Raw genomic sequence first — 20,194 nt, 5'->3', positions numbered from 1 at the left:
CCGTAAGGGAGCACCATTCCGCGTAAAAACGTCGTCTACCAGCTTATCCACTATCTGAGTGGTGGTAGCTTTCTTCATGGGGAATAACTCAACCCATTTAGTACCATAGTCTATGACCACTAGAATTTGCGTATGACCCCTTTTACTAGTGGGGTAAGGTCCTTTCAAATCAATCCCGATAACTTGCCAGGGCTTGGAGGGTGATGCTGATTTCATTAACCCAGGGGGCTTAGTGTGAGGGCTCTTGTATTTTTGACAGGTTTCGCACGACTTAATGTAACGGGTAATATCAGAATTCATTCCGTCCCACGTGTACATTTCTTTAACCCGCTTGTTTGTTTTAAAACTCCCTAAATGTCCCGACGTTTTGTTGTCGTGACAGCAATACATTACTAGCGATTTAAGGGTATCTGGGACCATAACCCGGTAACCATTGTATGCCTTATCCGCATATTTCGTAATAAATTTACACACTAAACCGTTTTCAATAGCGCAGCCGGTAGCTAATCTTTTTAACCATTCAGGAGGGTTCGTTACCGAAGCAGGATTGGTTAAATACTTCTTAACTAAGGAGATTGTCTCGTCTTTGGCTTGTTCACTAACGATTCTATCTAAATCCAGCACCGCTATCTTGTTTGCCTGCGCGGGAGAAACTATTGCGGCCGACAATGTAACTTCCGCGGGAAAACTCGACTCGGGGTCGTCATTTTTCTCCGGTATGCGGGAAAGCGCATCCGCTACTAAATTAGTTCTACCTGGGATATACTCAATCTGGAAGGGTTCAAAGGCCTGGAGTCTAAGCATCCACCTAGTCAACTTCCCGGTGGGGTCCTTTGCCCTATGTAGCCATTCTAAACTTTTGTGATCGCAGAACACTTTGAAATTAAATCCCTGGATATAGGGGCGAAAATGCTCGATTGTTTCAACTATCACTAGGCATTCCCTTTCGGTGGTAGAATATTTACGCTCACCCGTGCTAAGGGCGCGACTGAAGTATTGAATTACCCCTTCTTTTCCGTCGATCTTTTGACTTAAAACTCCTCCTATTCCGACGTCAGACGCGTCCGTCCTAACCGAAAATAGAAGATCATACCTCGGGGTCATTAGGATAGGGGTCGTTGATAAAGCGGTTTTCAGCAGATTGAAGGCCAGCTCCTGATCAGCTTCCCACGCCCACCTATGAATCCTATCCTTATGCAATAGCCGCGTGACTGGCTCCGCAATTTTCGCGAAACTAGGGATAAATTTGCGATAATACGACGCCATTCCCAAAAATCTCCGAACTTGTTTTACATTTCTGGGAGGGGGGTACTCTCTAATTGATTTTACTTTGTCTGGGTCTACTTCTATTCCCTCCTTAGATATGATATGCCCTAAAATACGAGTTCTACTTTGGCAAAAGCGGGCTTTTGAGGCCTTAGCCGTTAAGCCATTTTGATCTAGTATGGTCAATACCTCATCTAATAATTTTAAATGATCATTAAATGATTCGGTAGCAATAATAAGATCGTCTAAATAAGCGAAAACTCCTTGTTTTCTCAAACGAATAAACAATCTATTGATTAGTCTTTGGAACGTTCGGGGGGCATTGGTTAGGCCAAACATTAATACTTTTGGGCGGAATAGCCCTTTGTCTGTAATGAAAGCGGCTTTGTCCCGGCTTTGCTCGTTTAAGGGGATTTGCCAGTACCCTGACCGGAGGTCAATTAGCGTGATATAATTTGGTTTAGATATAGACTCAAGAATATCATCCATTCTTGGTAACGGGAATTTATCCTTTTTACTGGCCGAATTAAGTTTTTGGTAATTAATCACTAAGCGGTCATCTTTTCCCTCTTTCCTAACTAGAAACGCTGGGGCACACCAATCGCTGTCACAAGGTTCGATGAAGTCTTTTTCTACCATTTCCTCTACGATCGCGTTTAATTTATTTTGGATAGGAGGGGCGTACCGATATGGTTGGCACGCAATTGGGGGACTATCACCGGTATCAATATAATGTTCTGTGGTGTGGGTTCGGCCAGCTTCCTTGGTAAAGACGTTTTTATGGCTATTCACTACTTCGTATAACCGTCTCTTTTTGTTTTCATCCAGGGGGGTGTTATCAAGGGCCTTACTAAGTTCTTCCGCGTCGACAGAGTCATCGGGAGAATTAAACAAATATTTATCTACAACTAAATTATTTGCATGGTTATTTACAGTTAAATTATTGACCTCCCCCCTCGTATCATTAATCTGGAAAGAATGAATCTCATTGGGGAAAGATTTCCAAAAATAGGTACGGGCATTAAAATCCACATGCATTTGCCCTTTTCGTAATAAATCTAACCCGATGATAGCCGCAAAATTTAAATTTTCAACATATACCGCATTCATTTCTAACCTTATACCTGGCACTTCCAGAGGAACTTTCACCCTCCCTTTAGCGGATACAAATTTTTGAGTTGGGAGTTTAATGATTATGTCATCTGATTCCGTAATAAATCCTAACTTTTCTAACGTACTTTTTAGAGAAAAATTTAACAACGAGTGGGTTGCACCACAATCCACCAAAGCCTTACAAGGGACACCACCAATTTCTACACTAACAAATAACAGTTTTTCCCCGATTAACTGTTTAACGTTATGAATTTCGGCTATCGGGTGGTGTCCAGTCGGGGGGCGATTTGTCTTATTTATTGGTAGGCACGACGGCCTGATCCTCTCTGGCCGCCGTTCGTCCCGTTTCCCTGATTCCCGTTGTAGAAAACTTAGCCAACAAGCTAATTAAATTGAAAGTAATAAGTGTTAATTGTTAATTAATAATAGTGTATAAAATGAATAATTTCAATGTGTAATATTTTAGTTTTAGTATTTTATTTTAGTGTATTGTAATGATTATTAGTGTGTATTGTAATAATTATTTTAGTGTATTGTAATAATTATTTTAGTGTATTGTAATAGTATTTTCATGTATGTATTTTCCAAGTTTTGTATTTTTTTTGGTAAAATTCCAATATCCGTTCTCAGACAATGTAGAAAAAACCCAGGTCGTATCGAAAGCGCTCTATAGAAGGAAACGCAGGTGCGTTTTGGAAAATTTCCAGGGTCGGCCTGGTTTTCCCGAGCGCGCTGACCACCATTTTCGCGCCAAAAGGACGACTTGGGTTTCGTGCGAGAAATGTAGAGCAGATTGAAACAAGATCTGGGAGCGGTTAGTCATGGGACAGAAAATGTCCCAACCATAGGGCAAAAAATAAAATAGTAAACTTTAAAACTTAAAACCACCTTGTAGTATTATTTTAGAATATAGTATAATAGTAATAGTCATAGCACGTAATGCGCGATAGAGTAATTCATAGTAGTCCCTCAAAATAATAAAAAATATAAAATTATTAAAAACTATAGTCAGTCTAATTATAGCATAGGTAGCGAGCGTAGAAACAAAAAGTTCTCCCGCGGTCTGGTAGAATCCCGCATATAAAGAAAATTCTACATGGTGCCGAAACCCGGGACCCTTTGGATGATCATCGTGCATTGTGAACTATAGTAAGTGAAATAAATAAAATAAAAACATTATAGTTAAAAAATGGCTGGCGGAGAGGACCCAACTTCGGACTCCTCTAAGAAAGCAGTGAGTGGAGACAACCCAGTAACCAGATCTCAAGCTCAGCTAGTAGCGGCTCAGCAATTAGCGGCCCAGCAGCAGTTAGTCGCCCAAAATTCAACGCAGCCAAACACTATGCCGCAATCAAGCGCCCAAGATCCAGAAATCAAAAGGGCTAAAGCGTCTAGAAAAGGAGTAAGAGGATCCGTTGATAAACAAATAAAAGTGATCAAGGACTTACTCGACAATAACGCACGCGAAACCACCACGTACGAGCAATTAGAAAACGCGTTGCTAAGTCTTCAAACGAAAGAAGAAAATTTAGCTAAAGCCGATAATAAGCTAATGAGTCTTCTTCAAGATGAATCGGATATAGAAGCCCAGGCGGAAGAAATCGAGGACTTTTTGGACAACATCACAACCGCCAAGGCCAACACTTCCCGCAGGATGAAACAACTACGCGGAGAAATATCGTCGGCAAGAGTCAGTCTGGCCTCAACGGAAAAGGCGAACCAATCGCCCGGAGGAGATTTGGACAACAGCGGCCACGGTTCAAGGTCATCGCCGCCCACGTCGGAACCTCTAAGGATCAAGCTTCCCGAACTCACGTTGTCTAAATTCAACGGGGACCCGACTAAGTGGACATCGTTTTGGAATAGATTTCAAACGTTGATCGGAAATACAAACATCAACAAGGTAAACAAATTCCATTATTTGGTATCGTATTTAGAGGGCAAAGCGGCTAAAGCGGTAGAAGAATTATACGAGGCGGAAGAGTCGTACGACGTAGCGGTAGATATTTTAAAAGAAAGATTTGGTAAAGTTAAATCGATTATTCAAACGCACATGAATAAATTATTAGAATTACAACCGATAACGGATTCGGAAGACTTAAAAGCATTAAGAAACCTTCTAGATGTAGTAGAAATTACTGTCAGAAGCTTAAAATTGTTAGGTGTCGATACTTCCGGAAAAGGTTCCCTACTTTGCCCAACCCTACTTCGATGTTTACCTAACGATATGCGCACTCTGCTTTGTCAAAATAAAGATTCGGAAGACGAGTGGGACGCGGCCGAGATAGTTAAATTTTTACGTAAACAAATAGAAAGTAGAGAAATGGCCCGACTCTTAGGTGCAGGCTCAAAATCTAAAACAGAAAAATCAAAATTTTATAGTCAAGATTCTAGACACGAGAAGCGTAGTAACCCTCCGCCCAAAGAGCACAATAAATTTAGTTCCGCCGCATTAAATACCCAAATTGAAAAAACTTCAGATAACACCTTTTGCATATTTTGTAATAGTTTTAACCATAGAACTTCAAATTGTTCGAATCTTAGTTTAGAGAAAAAAAGAGAATTTGTTAAAGAAAGTAACCGTTGTTACATTTGTTTAAAATTAGGACATTCCGCTAGACACTGCCAATCAAACTTTAGAAATTGTAGGATTTGTAGAAAAGGTCATAATATGGCTGTATGTGACAAAAATAAGGCAAACATCCCTAAAGAATCTGGGTTAGGCCAAAATTCAGATAGTGAAAAACCAAAACATAGTTATAGCGCGGTAGTAACATCTGTTCAAACCTCAGACAAAATTTTTAATAAAACTGTAGTTTTACAAACGGCGAAAGCTGTAGCCTCGAATCCCGCCCAACCAAAAAATAGAATCCAAATTAGAATGGTCTTAGATGGGGGGAGTCAGGGGACTTTCATAACGGAAGAGTTAGCCCAAAAATTAAACTTACCTGTAATGGGGGAGGAAAGTTTCAACGTAGGCTCATTCATGGAGAAAACTCCTAAAAAAGCGATTAGAAAAAGCGTTCTCTTAGAGTTACAAAATAAGAAAAACTTCAATAAAAATATGGAATTAGTAGCGGTAGTCGTTCCCTTTATTTGTAACCCCACTGAAACTTTAGATTGCCCAGAAATTGAAGCCTTCATGGATGAAAAGGGTTTAGCCTTAGCAGATGACCCGCGAGAATACCCTATAGGCCCGTCAGAAATTAGCGTACTGATTGGCGGGGACTATTTTTGGCAAATTGCCAACGATAAAAATTTTGAAAGATTTAATTCTAGAGTAGTTGCTCAGGAAACAATGTTTGGGTGGGTAATTTTAGGCCCCACTAATAGGCGGGAAGAACCCCTACATGTAGGCAATTATTTGACTACGGTCATGAGAATTAGCATTGAGCAAAGAAACGTTGATAAAACTCTAAAACAGTATTTCGAACTTGAAAGTTTAGGAATCAATGGAGAAAAAGAAACCATAAACGATAGCGAAAAACAAATTATAGAAAATTTTAAAGAAACGACCGAATTTAAAAATGGTAGATACCACGTTAAGTTCCCCTGGAAAGTTGAGAAAAGTGTTTTGCCAGATAACAAAACGGTAGCTTTAAAAAGAATCGGTGGTTTAGTGAACAGATTTTCAAGGGATAGAACGCTTTACGCGGAGTACAAGGCCATTATTGAGGAACAAATAGATTTGGGAATAATAGAAGAGGTCCCCACCCAAGAAATCGAAACAAACAAGCCGGGGGTCTATTATTTGCCACAACAACCTGTCAAACGGGATCATTCAACTACGAAGCTCAGGGTGGTCAATGACGCGTCAGCCAAAGTAAAGGGGGCCCCGTCATTAAATGACTGTTTAGCGTCAGGCCCAAATTTAAATCCAAATATTTTGCTTATCTTGCTTAAATTTAGAGAAAATAAAATTGCGTTCGTTAGTGATATAGAAAAAGCATTTTTAATGATAGCGATAGCCGAAGAGGACAGAGATAGCGTCCGATTTTTTTGGGTAGTAGAGGACCATGGTAAAATTAAGACAAACGAATTTAAAACTTTTAGAATGGCGAGGGTGCCTTTCGGGGTGAACTCTTCTCCATTTCTTTTGGCTGCCACTATAAAATTACATATAGAACGTAGCGAGATAAAAGACCAAAGAGTAAAAGAAGCGATAGACCAGTCACTTTACGTAGACGACCTCTCAACCGGTGAAGATAATGTAGAAAGTGCATTCCAAGTATCTAAAGGTTGTTCGGAATTATTGCTAAAAGCCAATATGAGGCTAAGAAAGTGGGAAACCAATTCGCCCCGATTAAAAAACATGTGGGAGGAATATGAAAATTCTGGTCAAACTAGCTTGTTCCCCACATTAGATCAGGGAAATCAAATCAAAATTCTAGGTATGGAGTGGAACACCACTTCGGATAAATTTTCATTTGACTTTTCAAAATTAATAGCTAGCGCTAAAAAACTGCCTAAAACTAAAAGATCCGTACTTAGTGTAGTTGCTCAAATTTTTGATCCTATAGGGATACTTTCGCCATTCACGGTAAAGGGAAAGTTATTATTCCAGGAATTATGGCGAATAAAATCAGACTGGGATAAGAATTTAGAACTAGAATTAAGAGCTGACTTCGAAAATATTTGCGGGGATTTAGAACAATTAAATCAGATTAGCCTCCCCAGATATTATCTTCACGAAACAAACGATCAGGTAGTAGAAAGGGACATTCATTGCTTTTGCGATGCTAGTACCAAGGCCTACGCAACGGCTGTATACCTGAGATACGTAGATAAAAATCAAAGAGTAGGTGTCACGTTAATTACATCCAAATCTAAAATAGCGCCCTTGAAAGAAACTGAAAATCAGTCGGAATTGTCAGTACCGAAGCTGGAATTAATGGGATGTTTATTAGGGGCTAGGATAGTGGATAGCGTTAAAGATAATTTCAGGCACAAAATAGATAACATTTACATGTGGACTGATTCCACAGTGGCGTTGTATTGGATCAAAGGGGTCGAAAAATCGTGGAAACCGTTTGTATCAAATAGGACGTTAGAAATTAGAAAACTTTCCGACATAGCCAGCTGGGCTCACTGCCCTGGGATCCAAAACCCCGCGGATCTTGCTACTAGGGGTCTCACAGCCAGAGAATTAATTAGTAGTAAATTGTGGTGGGAGGGTGCTCCCTTTCTAAAGGACTCAAAAGAAAATTGGCCAAACGCGGAAACCCCCCTAGAAATACCAAAAAATCTAGATTTGCAGGAAAGAAAAACCGTCCTGACCATTAGTTTCCCAGAGGAAATAGGAGTTCATAAATTAATTGACTTGAATAGGCATAGTTCGATACAAAAAGCATTTAGAATTACCGCCAGAGTAATTAGATTTACTAATAAAACTAGAAAAATTAAAAACCCAGATTCCGAGGCGATAACGGCCGAGGAGCTAGAAAAGGTAGAAAATATTTGGCTAAAATCAATTCAGCAATCTGAATTTAAACTAGAAACGGATAATTTGAAGGAAAATAAAAAAGTTGCGGAAAACTCAAAATTGTTAACGCTTAATCTGTTTTTGGATCAAAATGGTATAATGCGAGTGGGAGGTAGATTAGTTGAAAGTAACCTTAGCCATGAAAATAAACACCCAATTGTGCTCCCAAAAACAAATAGATTCACGAAGTTATTGACAATTAAGGCCCACGAAGAGGTAAAACATAGTGGAGTTAGTGATACTATCACCCAATTACGAGAGCGTTATTGGATTTTGTCAGGCAGACAATTAGCAAAAATCATAGTTCAAAATTGTTTAAAATGCAAACGTTTAGCGGCTAAAGCCGGAGATATGCCTACAGCACCCCTACCTCGCGAAAGAATAGAGGAATCCATGCCATTTTCGGTAGTCGGAATAGATTTCGCAGGCCCCGTTTTCATTAAAACAAAAGACAGAGACCTCGTGAGTAAGGCATACATCTGTTTATATACTTGCGCAACCACACGCGCCGTCCACTTAGAATTGGTCTCGTCCCTCTCGACGGAAGAATTTATTTTGGCTTTACGTAGAATTATAGCTAGACGAGGAACCCCTAGTATTATTTACACGGATAATGCAAAAACCTTTAAAAAAGCAGAGTTAGATTTAAAAGCAATTTACAATTCAATAAAAAATGACAAAGTTGGAGAGTTTTTCGGAAATAAAGGCATTAGTTGGAGGTATATAGTTGAACGAGCCGCCTGGATGGGTGGATGGTGGGAACGGTTAGTGAGATCAGCAAAAACCACCTTGAAAAAAATCTTAGGCACAGCAAAATTAAACTATTCCGAAATGACCACCGCATTAGCCGAAACTGAAGCGATGATAAATTCGCGGCCAATAACGTACGTCTATAACGACGCGAAAGAACCAGTGCCGCTAACGCCAGCGCATTTTCTCATTGGAAAACGCGTAAACGCTTTGCCGCCCTCTAAATTCAAATACGAACCAAAAAACACCGCGACTCGCCAAGAAGCCACCAAAAGGTGGAAATATAGACAATCGCTAATGGAACGATTTTGGAAACGGTGGCAGAAGGAATATATTCTTCAATTGCGTTCTGCCCACCATAACCAATATGTGAAAAAGGAAATCGTTATTAAAAACGGAGATGTAGTGTTGTTACGCGAGGACAAACTTCCAAAACAGTCGTGGAAAATAGGTTTGGTAGTCGAAACTTTCGAAGGTCGCGATAACAAAATTCGGTCATGCGCGGTGCGAACATCAAACGGACAAGTAGTGCGAAGACCAGTGAAACTGTTATTCAATTTAGAAATTCAAGACAATAATAATTAGTGAATACCTCGAAACCCTTTCTCCGTATTCACGGGGGGAGTGTAGAAAACTTAGCCAACAAGCTAATTAAATTGAAAGTAATAAGTGTTAATTGTTAATTAATAATAGTGTATAAAATGAATAATTTCAATGTGTAATATTTTAGTTTTAGTATTTTATTTTAGTGTATTGTAATGATTATTAGTGTGTATTGTAATAATTATTTTAGTGTATTGTAATAATTATTTTAGTGTATTGTAATAGTATTTTCATGTATGTATTTTCCAAGTTTTGTATTTTTTTTGGTAAAATTCCAATATCCGTTCTCAGACAATGTAGAAAAAACCCAGGTCGTATCGAAAGCGCTCTATAGAAGGAAACGCAGGTGCGTTTTGGAAAATTTCCAGGGTCGGCCTGGTTTTCCCGAGCGCGCTGACCACCATTTTCGCGCCAAAAGGACGACTTGGGTTTCGTGCGAGAAATGTAGAGCAGATTGAAACAAGATCTGGGAGCGGTTAGTCATGGGACAGAAAATGTCCCAACCATAGGGCAAAAAATAAAATAGTAAACTTTAAAACTTAAAACCACCTTGTAGTATTATTTTAGAATATAGTATAATAGTAATAGTCATAGCACGTAATGCGCGATAGAGTAATTCATAGTAGTCCCTCAAAATAATAAAAAATATAAAATTATTAAAAACTATAGTCAGTCTAATTATAGCATAGGTAGCGAGCGTAGAAACAAAAAGTTCTCCCGCGGTCTGGTAGAATCCCGCATATAAAGAAAATTCTACACCCGTAGTGATTATTATTGTTTGCGGATTTATCCCGCCAGTTTCTACTGAGCTGAGGGCATTCCCTCTTAAAATGTCGGGTACTTCCGCATTGAAAACAGCCATATTGCTGGGGTTCGGGGTTTCGATTGGGGAAGGAACTTCCAAAAGTGCGCGAGGAATAGTCATTGTATACCTGACTGTTACTGGCCCTGTGTTGATTGTCGGGGGCATAAATTTGGTTCTGGGGCTCGGGGTTGCGATTAGGAAAAGAACTTCCGAAAGCGCGCGGGGGATAGTCATGGTAGACCTGACTGGTACTAGCCCCGTTTTGATTGACAGGGGCATAAATTTGGTTCCTGGGACTAGCTATAACAGGTAAGGGGACTCTATTATCGGAAGGGTTTCGTGCTGCGGAGGGTCTTACAGCTTCGGACGGAATGATACTCTCTATCCGGGCGGTGTCAGAGATTATTTCCCGAAGGGAAGTATACTTTTTCTGCACTAAATACGCCTGCATGGACGGTCGCAAGTTGCGAAAAACCGCTCGCGCCTTTTCACGAGAAGAAAGGGGGTCACTAAGCCTACGCATGAGACCTTGCATGCAGGTAATAAAATCTAAAGATGGCTCGTGGGGTCCTTGTTTGCGAGCGTGAATTTCTTCTAGGATACGATCATCCTCGTCTTCACTTTCAAATTCCAGGCGGAGGGCTGCGATAAACCCGTCGAAACTACGAACGTGGTGCCCATACTCCACCCACCAGTCACACGCCTCCCCCTTTAACATATAGGGTGCCCAGGTCTGAAGAAAAATATTGTCGGGAATGGCTCGAGCCAACACGAACAGCCTAGTTTTTATTATAAAATCTTTTAATGATTCCGAGGTATTATCTCTTCCGGAGTAACTTGGGGGGTCTTCTTTTGGCAACAAATTTGGGTCAACATTACGGTGGTTGGGTATATTTGGCAGGTTAGCATTGAGCGCCTGTAATTGATTAACCAAAGCAGTTAAAAAGTGGCCCTCGGCATTATTTTGTTCGGGGTTACCTTCCATTGGGTGAGTAGGAGCGAGAGAACTAATTTCTCTTAAGTGGGAAAATTTGTTATACCTCTCTTGGCGTTCTAGGGTTTGATATGCTCTAATACAGGAAGTACAACTATGGAATTTACCCAAGCTAGGGATGCAGTCTACACAGAAAAAGTCCTCACAAACAGGATCACTATCCAGATTGCTCATAAACCCAAATTTTCAAAACCGAAAAAAAAATCAAATTTTCAAAACCAAAAACAAAATCAAACAATGGAAACTCCTCACGGAAACCTTCTAGAATTGGGAAACCCTTTTATAACGATCCCGGACGGGCCCCCAGAATGCAACGCTATTTTCTTGATGACGAATTAAACGTGTCTATTGGTTTCCCTAGCGTTAGCAAAGTAGAAGGAATCTCGTGAAAAACAACCTTAACGTTAAGTAACCGGGTTCAAGAATGTCTAGGGGTATGATATAGGTAAATATATAACGAGAGTACGGGTGTCCAAACGGTTTTGTATATTATAAACCAAAATAATAATAACAATACAAATAACAATAAAATACTTAAACACTTAATAATAATAACAATAAGCATGCAAAAACACGAAATACGCGGGGGGGGGGGGATACGCGGGCTCTCTCTCTTTATAACAATAGTTTGAAGCCTGTGGCTTTCGCTCACCGATTGATGAAACGGTCTGGTGCCGTTCAACGTCGCTCGTTTGGGTCTCCTTAACCCTTTGGCTCTGTCCGCTCTTTAACTCGGCCCACTCTCTGGCTCGATCCGAACTCTGGCTCGATCCGAATTCTGGCTCTGTACGAACTCTGGCTCTGTCCGATCTCGGGCTCTGTCCGACCTCTGGCTCGATCCGAACTCTGGCTCTGTCCGACCTCTGGCTCTGTCCGATCTCTGGCTCTGTCCGATCTCCGGCTCTGTCCGGTCTCTGGCTCGGTCCGGTCTCTGGCTCTGTCCGACCTCTGGCTCTTCCGTCACTCAGGGCGCTGAGGACTGTCTCTAAATCTCTCCAACTCCCTGGTTTTGTTCATCCCCATTTCAGCAGGCGTGGTTTAATTACGGAAACGGACATTTGGTGGATTCTTATTGGAGAGGTTAAAAGGTTAAGGGTAGCTTGGAGTAGGTGGTTTGGCTTAAAGATTATTGGCTGTAGAAGGTTTGCGTATAACAGTAGAAAGATGAAATCATCTGGTGTCTTTCCCAGGAAGAAGGTCGCACGACGGTACCACATGTCGCCACGTGTCTTTCGGGAAGGGTACACGTGGTTGTAGTTTTTATTTTTAAAGGTGGCCGTTTGAAGTAACACTTCTTTCAATAGTTTACTATAGATGCCCGAACGCCGTACAATAGAGAGCGCGCATCTCTAAGTCATTTACGATACGACGCCGAGTATTTAACAATAGAGAGAGAGAGAGAGAGAGAGAGAGGGGTTATAGCGCACAATGGATGAGTCAAGATGTGCGCGCTTTCCCAGCACCGAACGCTGGTTAGGGGAGAGCCACATGTAGAGGGGAGACGATGCAATACACGGACAACAATAATACATTTTACGAGAAAATACTAATGATACCTTTTTACGACTTGGACACCCGTAAGAAATTGAAAAATATAAAAGGGACTTAAAAACTAAAAGGCTCGGGGAAAACATGATTTCCTCCTACATATGGGAACGCATATGGTAGGACTTAATTAAGGAAGTGAATGTGAGAAAAGGTAAAATCTAAATAGGAAATATTTTAAATGCAATAATTTTTAAATAACACTAATCTTCAAATAACACCATTAAAAATGAGCGTTACACGATATGGGCGGTGGCAACCACGGGTTGTGGAGAGAGTTAGGTGTATCAGTCATTAGAACCTGGTTTACAAACCCGGCTGACTCTAATGAAAATATTTACTGTTTTGCAGATGTGCCACACCTTTTTAAATTAGTGAGGAATTGGTTTTTAGATACTGGTTTCATTCTTGATGATCAAACGATCTCTAAAGAAGCAGTCTTAGAAATGTTTAAACAAGATGTAGGTGAATTAAAATGTGTCCAAAGGTAACTGACCTGCATTTTAATTTAACAAAATGTCAGGTTAGCAGCTGAGCTTTGGTCACATAATGTTGCATCCGCCGTTATGAGAATGGGTCTCGGTGATGAAACGTCGGAGTTTTTGGAAACAGTTAATCTCTTGAACAGCTATGTGAAATTCGGCATCCTACTCCTATAAATGCTTTTTATAGGATTAGAATGATTGTTTTAGGTAAAAACCCCGGAATAGTAAAGTCCAACGTTAATACTGTGTCTCAAATATCTGATGAATACTTTGTGAAAAATGTGCTAAAGCAAGCTGAAATTGTTTTAGAGAACGAAGATAATATGGAAAATATATAGATGACATTCTATCAGTATTTCCCAATGACAATGACATGGATTCAGTGTATTCTATTAACGGTGTAGTTACTACTCCTACAAACTCTCCTCTTAAAAAAACTCCAAGGTTTTCAAACCGTAAAACTTTAGTGACCATTATAACTAACGGAATTTGCAACATCCCTGTTGCTACGCCGGCTAAAAACCACAAACCTGACCAATATCATGGGTTTCGCAATTAAGTTATGGAGGAATTGTAATTCCTTCCTATACATTTTTAACGGATGTAATTAACTTTGAAAAAATGTTTCTTCGCCATCATAGAGAGACTACCAATTCGAAAGTAATTTCAATTAATTAGGAAAAGGGTGTTGTCAAAAATGTAACCGAAATCATTCATCAGTCATTTCCTCAAAATCCAGTCCTAATAACCCTAATCAGATTGAAATATCTAAATATAACATCCAATATAGAAGCGCAAGAAAGGAAACGGGATAAAAAAATGAAAAAGCTAACTAAGTAGCAAACTATTTTTTAATGATTTATATATTAATAAAGAGCAAGAAATAAAATAAAGGGTAAAGAAAGTGATAAAGCATTAGTACCGTGTTATTTCAAGTTTAAATATGTAACAAAGTTAAAATATATAAAAGTAACAGTAATGTATAAATTCCTGCTAGTGTTAAAATTTTAAATTAGAGGTGCTATATTATAAATTTGGTAATTAAAGCTTTAAAGTTGATTGTTAATGAAAATTTAATTTTTTAATATGTATAATCATAAGTAACATAATACCCCTATAAGTATGACACTTGTAGCCTTGCTCATGCATTTTTTATTACTACATCCTTTCTTCACCAACGATAAATCAGAAAAACGACTAGCAACTCTGTAACCCGGAAATTTAATACTCTTTCGGATTTGATTTTTTTTATTGGTCATCGAAAAGGAGTCAGAGTTCAAGTTTAGCCAATCATATAGCGCTACAAAATATTATGAGGTACGAAATGTTAGAAATAAAATGGCCGTTACGGTAGTCGGCTTATTAGGCCTAACTCTATCTGAAAATTATACCTAAATACTAAATATTATTAGTCATTTTCAAAGTTTGAACTGAAAAAAAAATATTTTTATTGCGTAATTAGCAATTGTAAAAGTTATTCCAGAAGTTTGAAAAAGGTTAATTCTTACATTTTAATTCATCAATTCATTATTATTTTGATCACAGCGGACAAAACCAGGCATTCATCCAGGTACAAAATACAAGTATATTCAAATTATAATAGTAAAAATCTGGAAGAAATTGTAATAAAATATTCGTAAACTAAATGAGAAACCTGTTTACATTAAAAACGTAACAAGCTGAAGGTTTTTCAACGTCTACAGTATTTGGTGCATAACATTGATAAACATCAATGAGATTGATCTTCTCAATATACTAATAGTGATCCACAAATTTTGAGTTGTTGGTGAATTTCTAATATACCATTTGCCCGATATAAAGATTTAATATTGTTGGGGAAATTACATACAATTTCTTTAATTTCTTCCGTTGTTAAAGTTTCCGTGGCGAGAACGAAATTAGTGCGGCTTTACGCCTTAAGCCTAAAAATGAATGTTTTCAAAACCGCGGGAATCACGTTCCCGGAAATTGGGTTAGATTAGTTCATGGCGCCGCTACCGAGTGGCGCTATTTCGAAAAAATTTTGACGCCACGGTGAAGAAAGGATGTAGTAGAACATTTTCCTAATGTCATACTTTGGCGTATTATGTTACTTATGGTATAATTAATATACGTGAAAATACTTATAAGTAAAAATTTACAATTTGAATAATTCCTGCTATTGTTAACAACTGTATCTGAAGGTGTCACATAAGATTATATAGGTAATGAAGGTATAAAGTTGATTGAATAAAAAGCGTTAAAATATTTAAAGGTGTCACTTAACTAGTATTAATAATTTAATTGAAAGGTGTTTTATCATTTTACAAGCCTGTGTGATAAATATTTCTGTACTTGAGAACTATTTTTGGATTTAGTCCATATTAAAGTGTTTGATGAAAATATAAGTTTTGATTATTTAAATGTAAATAAATAATGGAGTACCTTTATACTCCTAAATTCTTATAAAAACGATTGAAGTTATAAAAAGGACAGACATAGTTTGTACATGGTTTTGAGAATGCAAGACGCCTCATAATTGTGACCAGGTCGTAGGCCAGCGTTGCCAGATCGAAAATCTGAAATTATCGTATCTAGGCCAAAAAATTATCGATTTTCCTGTAAAATTATCGTACATTTCTTTTTGGCGATAAATTTTAATTCATACATAAATGCGTTGAATTAAGATGATTTTTTAAAGCACTACAGGAGTTTTAATTCAGGGAAATAAACAAAATGTCTATTATCATTATTAACTGAACTTAATATGTTTAAAAATCTATTTAAAAATGGGGTAATAGCTAGGAGTAATAAACTCACACTCTGGACTACGCGTACAGAAAATGTATATCATTCATTTTTAAGTAGAAAAGTTATATAAATTAATAATAAAATATAAATCGTTCGTAGACTTTTAAAAAAAATCTAAAGATTATCGTACATTATAGTACGTTGAGGCAGAAATATCGAAATAATGGTATTATATCGTACGCCATGAAAATTATAGTACTCCCTAAAAATTTTGATAAAATTATCGCACTGTGCGATAATTATCGTACGTCTGGCAACGCTGTCGTAGGCGCCTGAAAGCTGGAATCCAACTACGTCATTCGCGACTGCGACTAGAGGCGCTCTCGATTTTCTGACGGAGAGACAAACCGAAACGAGGAATAATCCCCCCTTGACCAATATCATAACCCCTCCTATCCTAGCTAAAAGAAGTTCAATATCCATGCTTGAAAAGAAAACATTCATGGAGCCAGTGGCGTAGCGTGGGCCATTGTCGCCCGGGGCAGAATCATAATTCCAAGGAGGATAGGAAGAGAGGCGCAGTAGAAGGGATGAACGCGCCAAAATCATCCTTGTAAAAAGGGGCAATTTTGCCGCCCTCCTAATGGTGGCGCCCGGGGCGGTCCGCCCCTCCGCCCCCCCCCTCACTACGCCACTGCATGGAGCTACTTAATTTTATCCCAGAATTTTTAGACTCCGGTGTGGCCCTTTAAGTTGCGAATTTTTCCCGGTAGACTCGCTTGTCTTTTTGGATATGGCTTGAAATTTATGCGTATTAGCCTAGCTGATTATTATTATTATTATTTTGACTAACTGACACACTTACGCAACAAAATTATAAACTCGCGACTTACAGCTTCTTACGAGCGCGTAGACAGACAAGATTCCATTCCTCATGGGCCGAATCGTGACTGCGTGTAGCCGAAGTGGAAATTAAGGAGGGTAGGAATGTGTGAGGGGAACATCTAGCATTCGGGCGCCAACATTCGGGGTCGGAGGAGGGAGAACGGGCGGCAATCACCCAATGAAAGATGAGCCGAAAAACAGAGATTTCGAACTCTGTCGAATGTTTTTCGATGGAGCTGATACTTTTCATTACGAATAGACTAGTCGCTAAGCCATCCTCGGCCGCGGTTCCGTTCCTTTTCAAGTGTCCCGTTCGCCGTTGTTGACTTTGAGGCCGTCCATCGGCTCCGAGCGTCAACCTCCTCGCGCTGGTGGATGGGTTTCCGCGTGCGTAGAATCCGAGCAGCCAAGAAATGTTACCTTTTGGCGGCTCTGGGCTCGCTGTGCTTCTATTTCTACGTTACAGAGTCCCGATTACCATTGTCTTTGACCAAAGGATTATTCTTCTACGGTGATAAATCTTCTGAGATTACTCCAAATGCGGGTAAATTATACAGTGAGTTATTTGTAAAGGTCCCATAAACCTCTAATACGTAGATGAAACACTACTTGTTTATCTCTTTTTGTTGACAGAATGACAAGCAGGTCACTTTGATGGCGGTGAAATCGCGGTTTTGCTTCCAAATTTCGAAATAGCTACCATCAGAAATGAAGCTAGTGTTTATAAGATCAAATTTAGTCCCAGCTCCATATTTTGTCATTATTTGGCCGAAGTAAGATTCAGTTTTCATTACAAGTAGGCGGTTCCTAGCCGTCGTTACCTAGAAGGTACACACAGCGCCAAATTCCCTTACGGCGTATGTGTGAACTTCATAATTAGGTATATAAATGTTTTAGATGTCAAAGAGGTTTATAGGATCTTTAACTTTATTATAGTCAACCCATTAATCATCTCTTAAGTCGAACAATGTAGAACAAACAATTTCGTGATGCCTATTTGAGTTCCAGAGTTTTGGATAGAGCTCGGCGTTTGGATAAGAAATATCCTTTTTATTTGCTTTTATCCCAAATCGAAAATTATACGAATAAAAACTTATTTTTTGCAAAATCGTTTTATAACCGCGAATATTATCTATAAATAAACAGTTACGGAAATTTTTATGAACAATCGAAATTTTGCCGGTAATTTATCTGTTCCGCCGAGCTCTAGTATTGGAAGACCCGAAGCTTAGTTCTCATTGAGTGGAATAATCTTTATTCGTTCTGCAACGCTGTCACAGAAAAGAAGAAAACACCGTAAAATTTTTTAAATACAGCTCGTGTGAACCGGGCTTTCCAGATTTACAAAAGCCCACCCAAGATGGGCTTGAGAACCACTCCGTAATTTTATCGTTGCGCATTACATTCCCAAAATCCAAAATTCGTGTCCACACTTTCCAGAAAGAGTACGTAATCTCGGCGTAAACCGCTTAATGTTTCTGCGCTTACTCTTTGCGTAATCGATGTACAGACAAGCTCTTAAGTAATAATCCCTCAAAATATTCATAATGCGTGATATAAATATGGTTATATTGTGTACGCAACTCTGATAAATAGCGTCTCCAGATAATTCGGTATTAAATTTCAAAATTTATCCCGAATATCAAATAACACGAAAAATTCCATATTTCTCGATAAAATGAAAACAAGTCGTTCCAAAAGGAAAATAAAACTTACAATGGCACCTTCTTTGCAGAATTTAAAAAATCCGGGATCCACCCCAAAACGATTCTGGCCTGGACGACCAAATCGGGGAAGAAGAACTGGATTCCAAACACCTTAAAACACTTGAAATGCCAAGAAAGTCGCTGCCAGGTGACGGAAGACAGGTCCAAACTGGAGGACAGCGACATCGTCATTTTGCACGCCAAGGACGTGGACCTGGACGACCTGCCGCCCAGGCTAGACAACGAATCTCTGGAGACAAGAAGGCTATGGGCGCTACTGAACCACGAACCACCGCCACACACTTACAAGCACATCTTCGCGTCCCTTAACTACCAGATTGACTGGACCATTTCGTACCGTAACGACTCCACCATTTTCGCCCCCATATACCACCTAGAACGACAAGTCAATACCAGTAACGTTCGTTACAAGCCATCGACGAAGAAACGAAAACCGGCGAGCTGGCTGGTCAGTCACTGCAAGACGTCTTCGAACCGCGAAGGATACGTGGCCGAGTTGAGGAAATTCCTCAAAGTGGACGTGTTCGGAAAGTGCGGCAAGAAACTGCGCGCTTGTCCACCCAAGCTGGACATACCCCGCTGCTACACATACTTAGGTACAAAGTACAAGTTTTACCTGTCATTCGAAAACTCATTATGTAAGGACTACATTACGGAGAAGGTGTACTTGGCGCTGCAAGCGGGTATGATACCCGTCGTGTTCGGAGCCGTCGATTACGACAAGTACTTGCCGCCGAACTCTTACATTAACTCTCTCAAATTTTCTAGTCCCCAAAAGTTGGCGCAGTTCTTGAATAATATCATTAAAAATCAAACTCGGTATACGGGGTATTTTCAATGGCGGAGTAGCTATTCGGTGGTGCAGAGACGCTACAAGTGGTTGTGCGACGTTTGCCAAAGGCTGCATTCTACCCAGGCCCAAATCGACCGAAAAAAAACCACCCAGGACAGAATTGACTTGCTGGAATGGTGGTACTTGGAAAGCGACTGCGAGTCGTATCAAAACGAAACTGTGGTTCATATTGATATATGAAATGGGAAAATGAACGATTTGCTATTATAAACCAAAGACATCTGCTTACAAGTTGTAGACAATTGATATTAAAATTATTACGCGAGACTTACTTTACAAAGCAACAATCTCAATTAAATCATAATATTTTTGAGATTGTTTGCTTTGTAAAGTAAGTCTCACGTTATAATTTTAATATCTGTCCCTTGGTAGCAGTACTATTTAAAAGAATAAAAAGCGTTTTTTCAGTTCAAAGAACTGGTTTTTGTCCCTTTGTAAAATTGGGGCTACGATACGCTTGGCCCGTAACGACCTCTGTCCTCCTCGCGGCTCTCTGTTTCTCTCCTGTAAATTCCCACAAGTGTTCTTCCCCCAACCACCGGCCTTCCTGCGTCTCGTAACTCTCAGAACCGAAAATTATTAACTTAATTTGTATTTATTGATTTAATAATTAAAACTAACTATAATTGACTTGAAATATAGAAAGGCGGAGGATTGAAGTGCCAGGAATCCGATGGTGGTTTCAGAATTTGTCTTCGATGAGTAGTTTTTTTTTCTAGATCCGCGGGATTAAATGTTCTCCCCTCCAAAAACTTTCGGACTAAGAATCCTGGATATGATTAAAGCTACACAGGGGGGTAAAAGCTGCAAGATCTAAAGGGGGTGCAGGAATCGAGTCTAAGAATAAACAGTACATCTATTGGTTTAGTTAAATTCCAGCAGTTTAAGAGCTTCTCGCGTTGGCCGATACGTGGCTATTTTACATTACAATAGGCCCATCGGCAAATTGCTTACAG

General features: G+C 39.4%; 2 protein-coding genes across 4 annotated transcripts; both read left to right on the top strand.

Annotated features, from left to right (window-relative positions):
- The first annotated feature begins 3,568 nt into the window (after nt 1-3,568).
- Nucleotides 3,569-9,196, top strand: LOC149943456 (uncharacterized). Its single transcript, XM_090176096.1, has one exon. The coding sequence runs from the start codon at nt 3,569-3,571 to the stop codon at nt 9,194-9,196; it is 5,628 nt and encodes a 1,875-aa protein (XP_090032222.1).
- Nucleotides 9,197-16,804: 7,608 nt separating this feature from the next.
- Nucleotides 16,805-19,517, top strand: LOC149943455 (lewis-type alpha-(1,3)-fucosyltransferase-like). Of its 3 annotated transcripts, none has more exons than XM_090175156.1 (2): nt 16,805-17,202; nt 18,394-19,517. In XM_090175156.1, exons 1-2 carry the CDS (start codon nt 17,034-17,036, stop codon nt 19,416-19,418), a joined length of 1,194 nt encoding a protein of 397 aa, XP_090031282.1. In that variant the 5' UTR covers nt 16,805-17,033; the 3' UTR covers nt 19,419-19,517. The 3 variants fall into 3 exon arrangements, 2 of the variants coding, with proteins under 2 accessions (XP_090031282.1, XP_090031281.1); XM_090175155.1 differs by having other exon boundaries at nt 16,805-17,214; XR_016480881.1 differs by lacking the exon at nt 18,394-19,517 and adding an exon at nt 17,292-17,421 and having other exon boundaries at nt 17,184-17,214.
- The last annotated feature ends 677 nt before the right edge of the window (nt 19,518-20,194 follow it).

Source organism: Leiobunum rupestre, chromosome 5 (assembly GCF_980474605.1).
Source record: "Leiobunum rupestre chromosome 5, qqLeiRupe1.1.hap1, whole genome shotgun sequence".
NCBI classification, from domain to species: Eukaryota; Metazoa; Arthropoda; class Arachnida; order Opiliones; family Sclerosomatidae; genus Leiobunum; species Leiobunum rupestre.
This window is presented reverse-complemented; position numbering and strand designations above follow the sequence as displayed.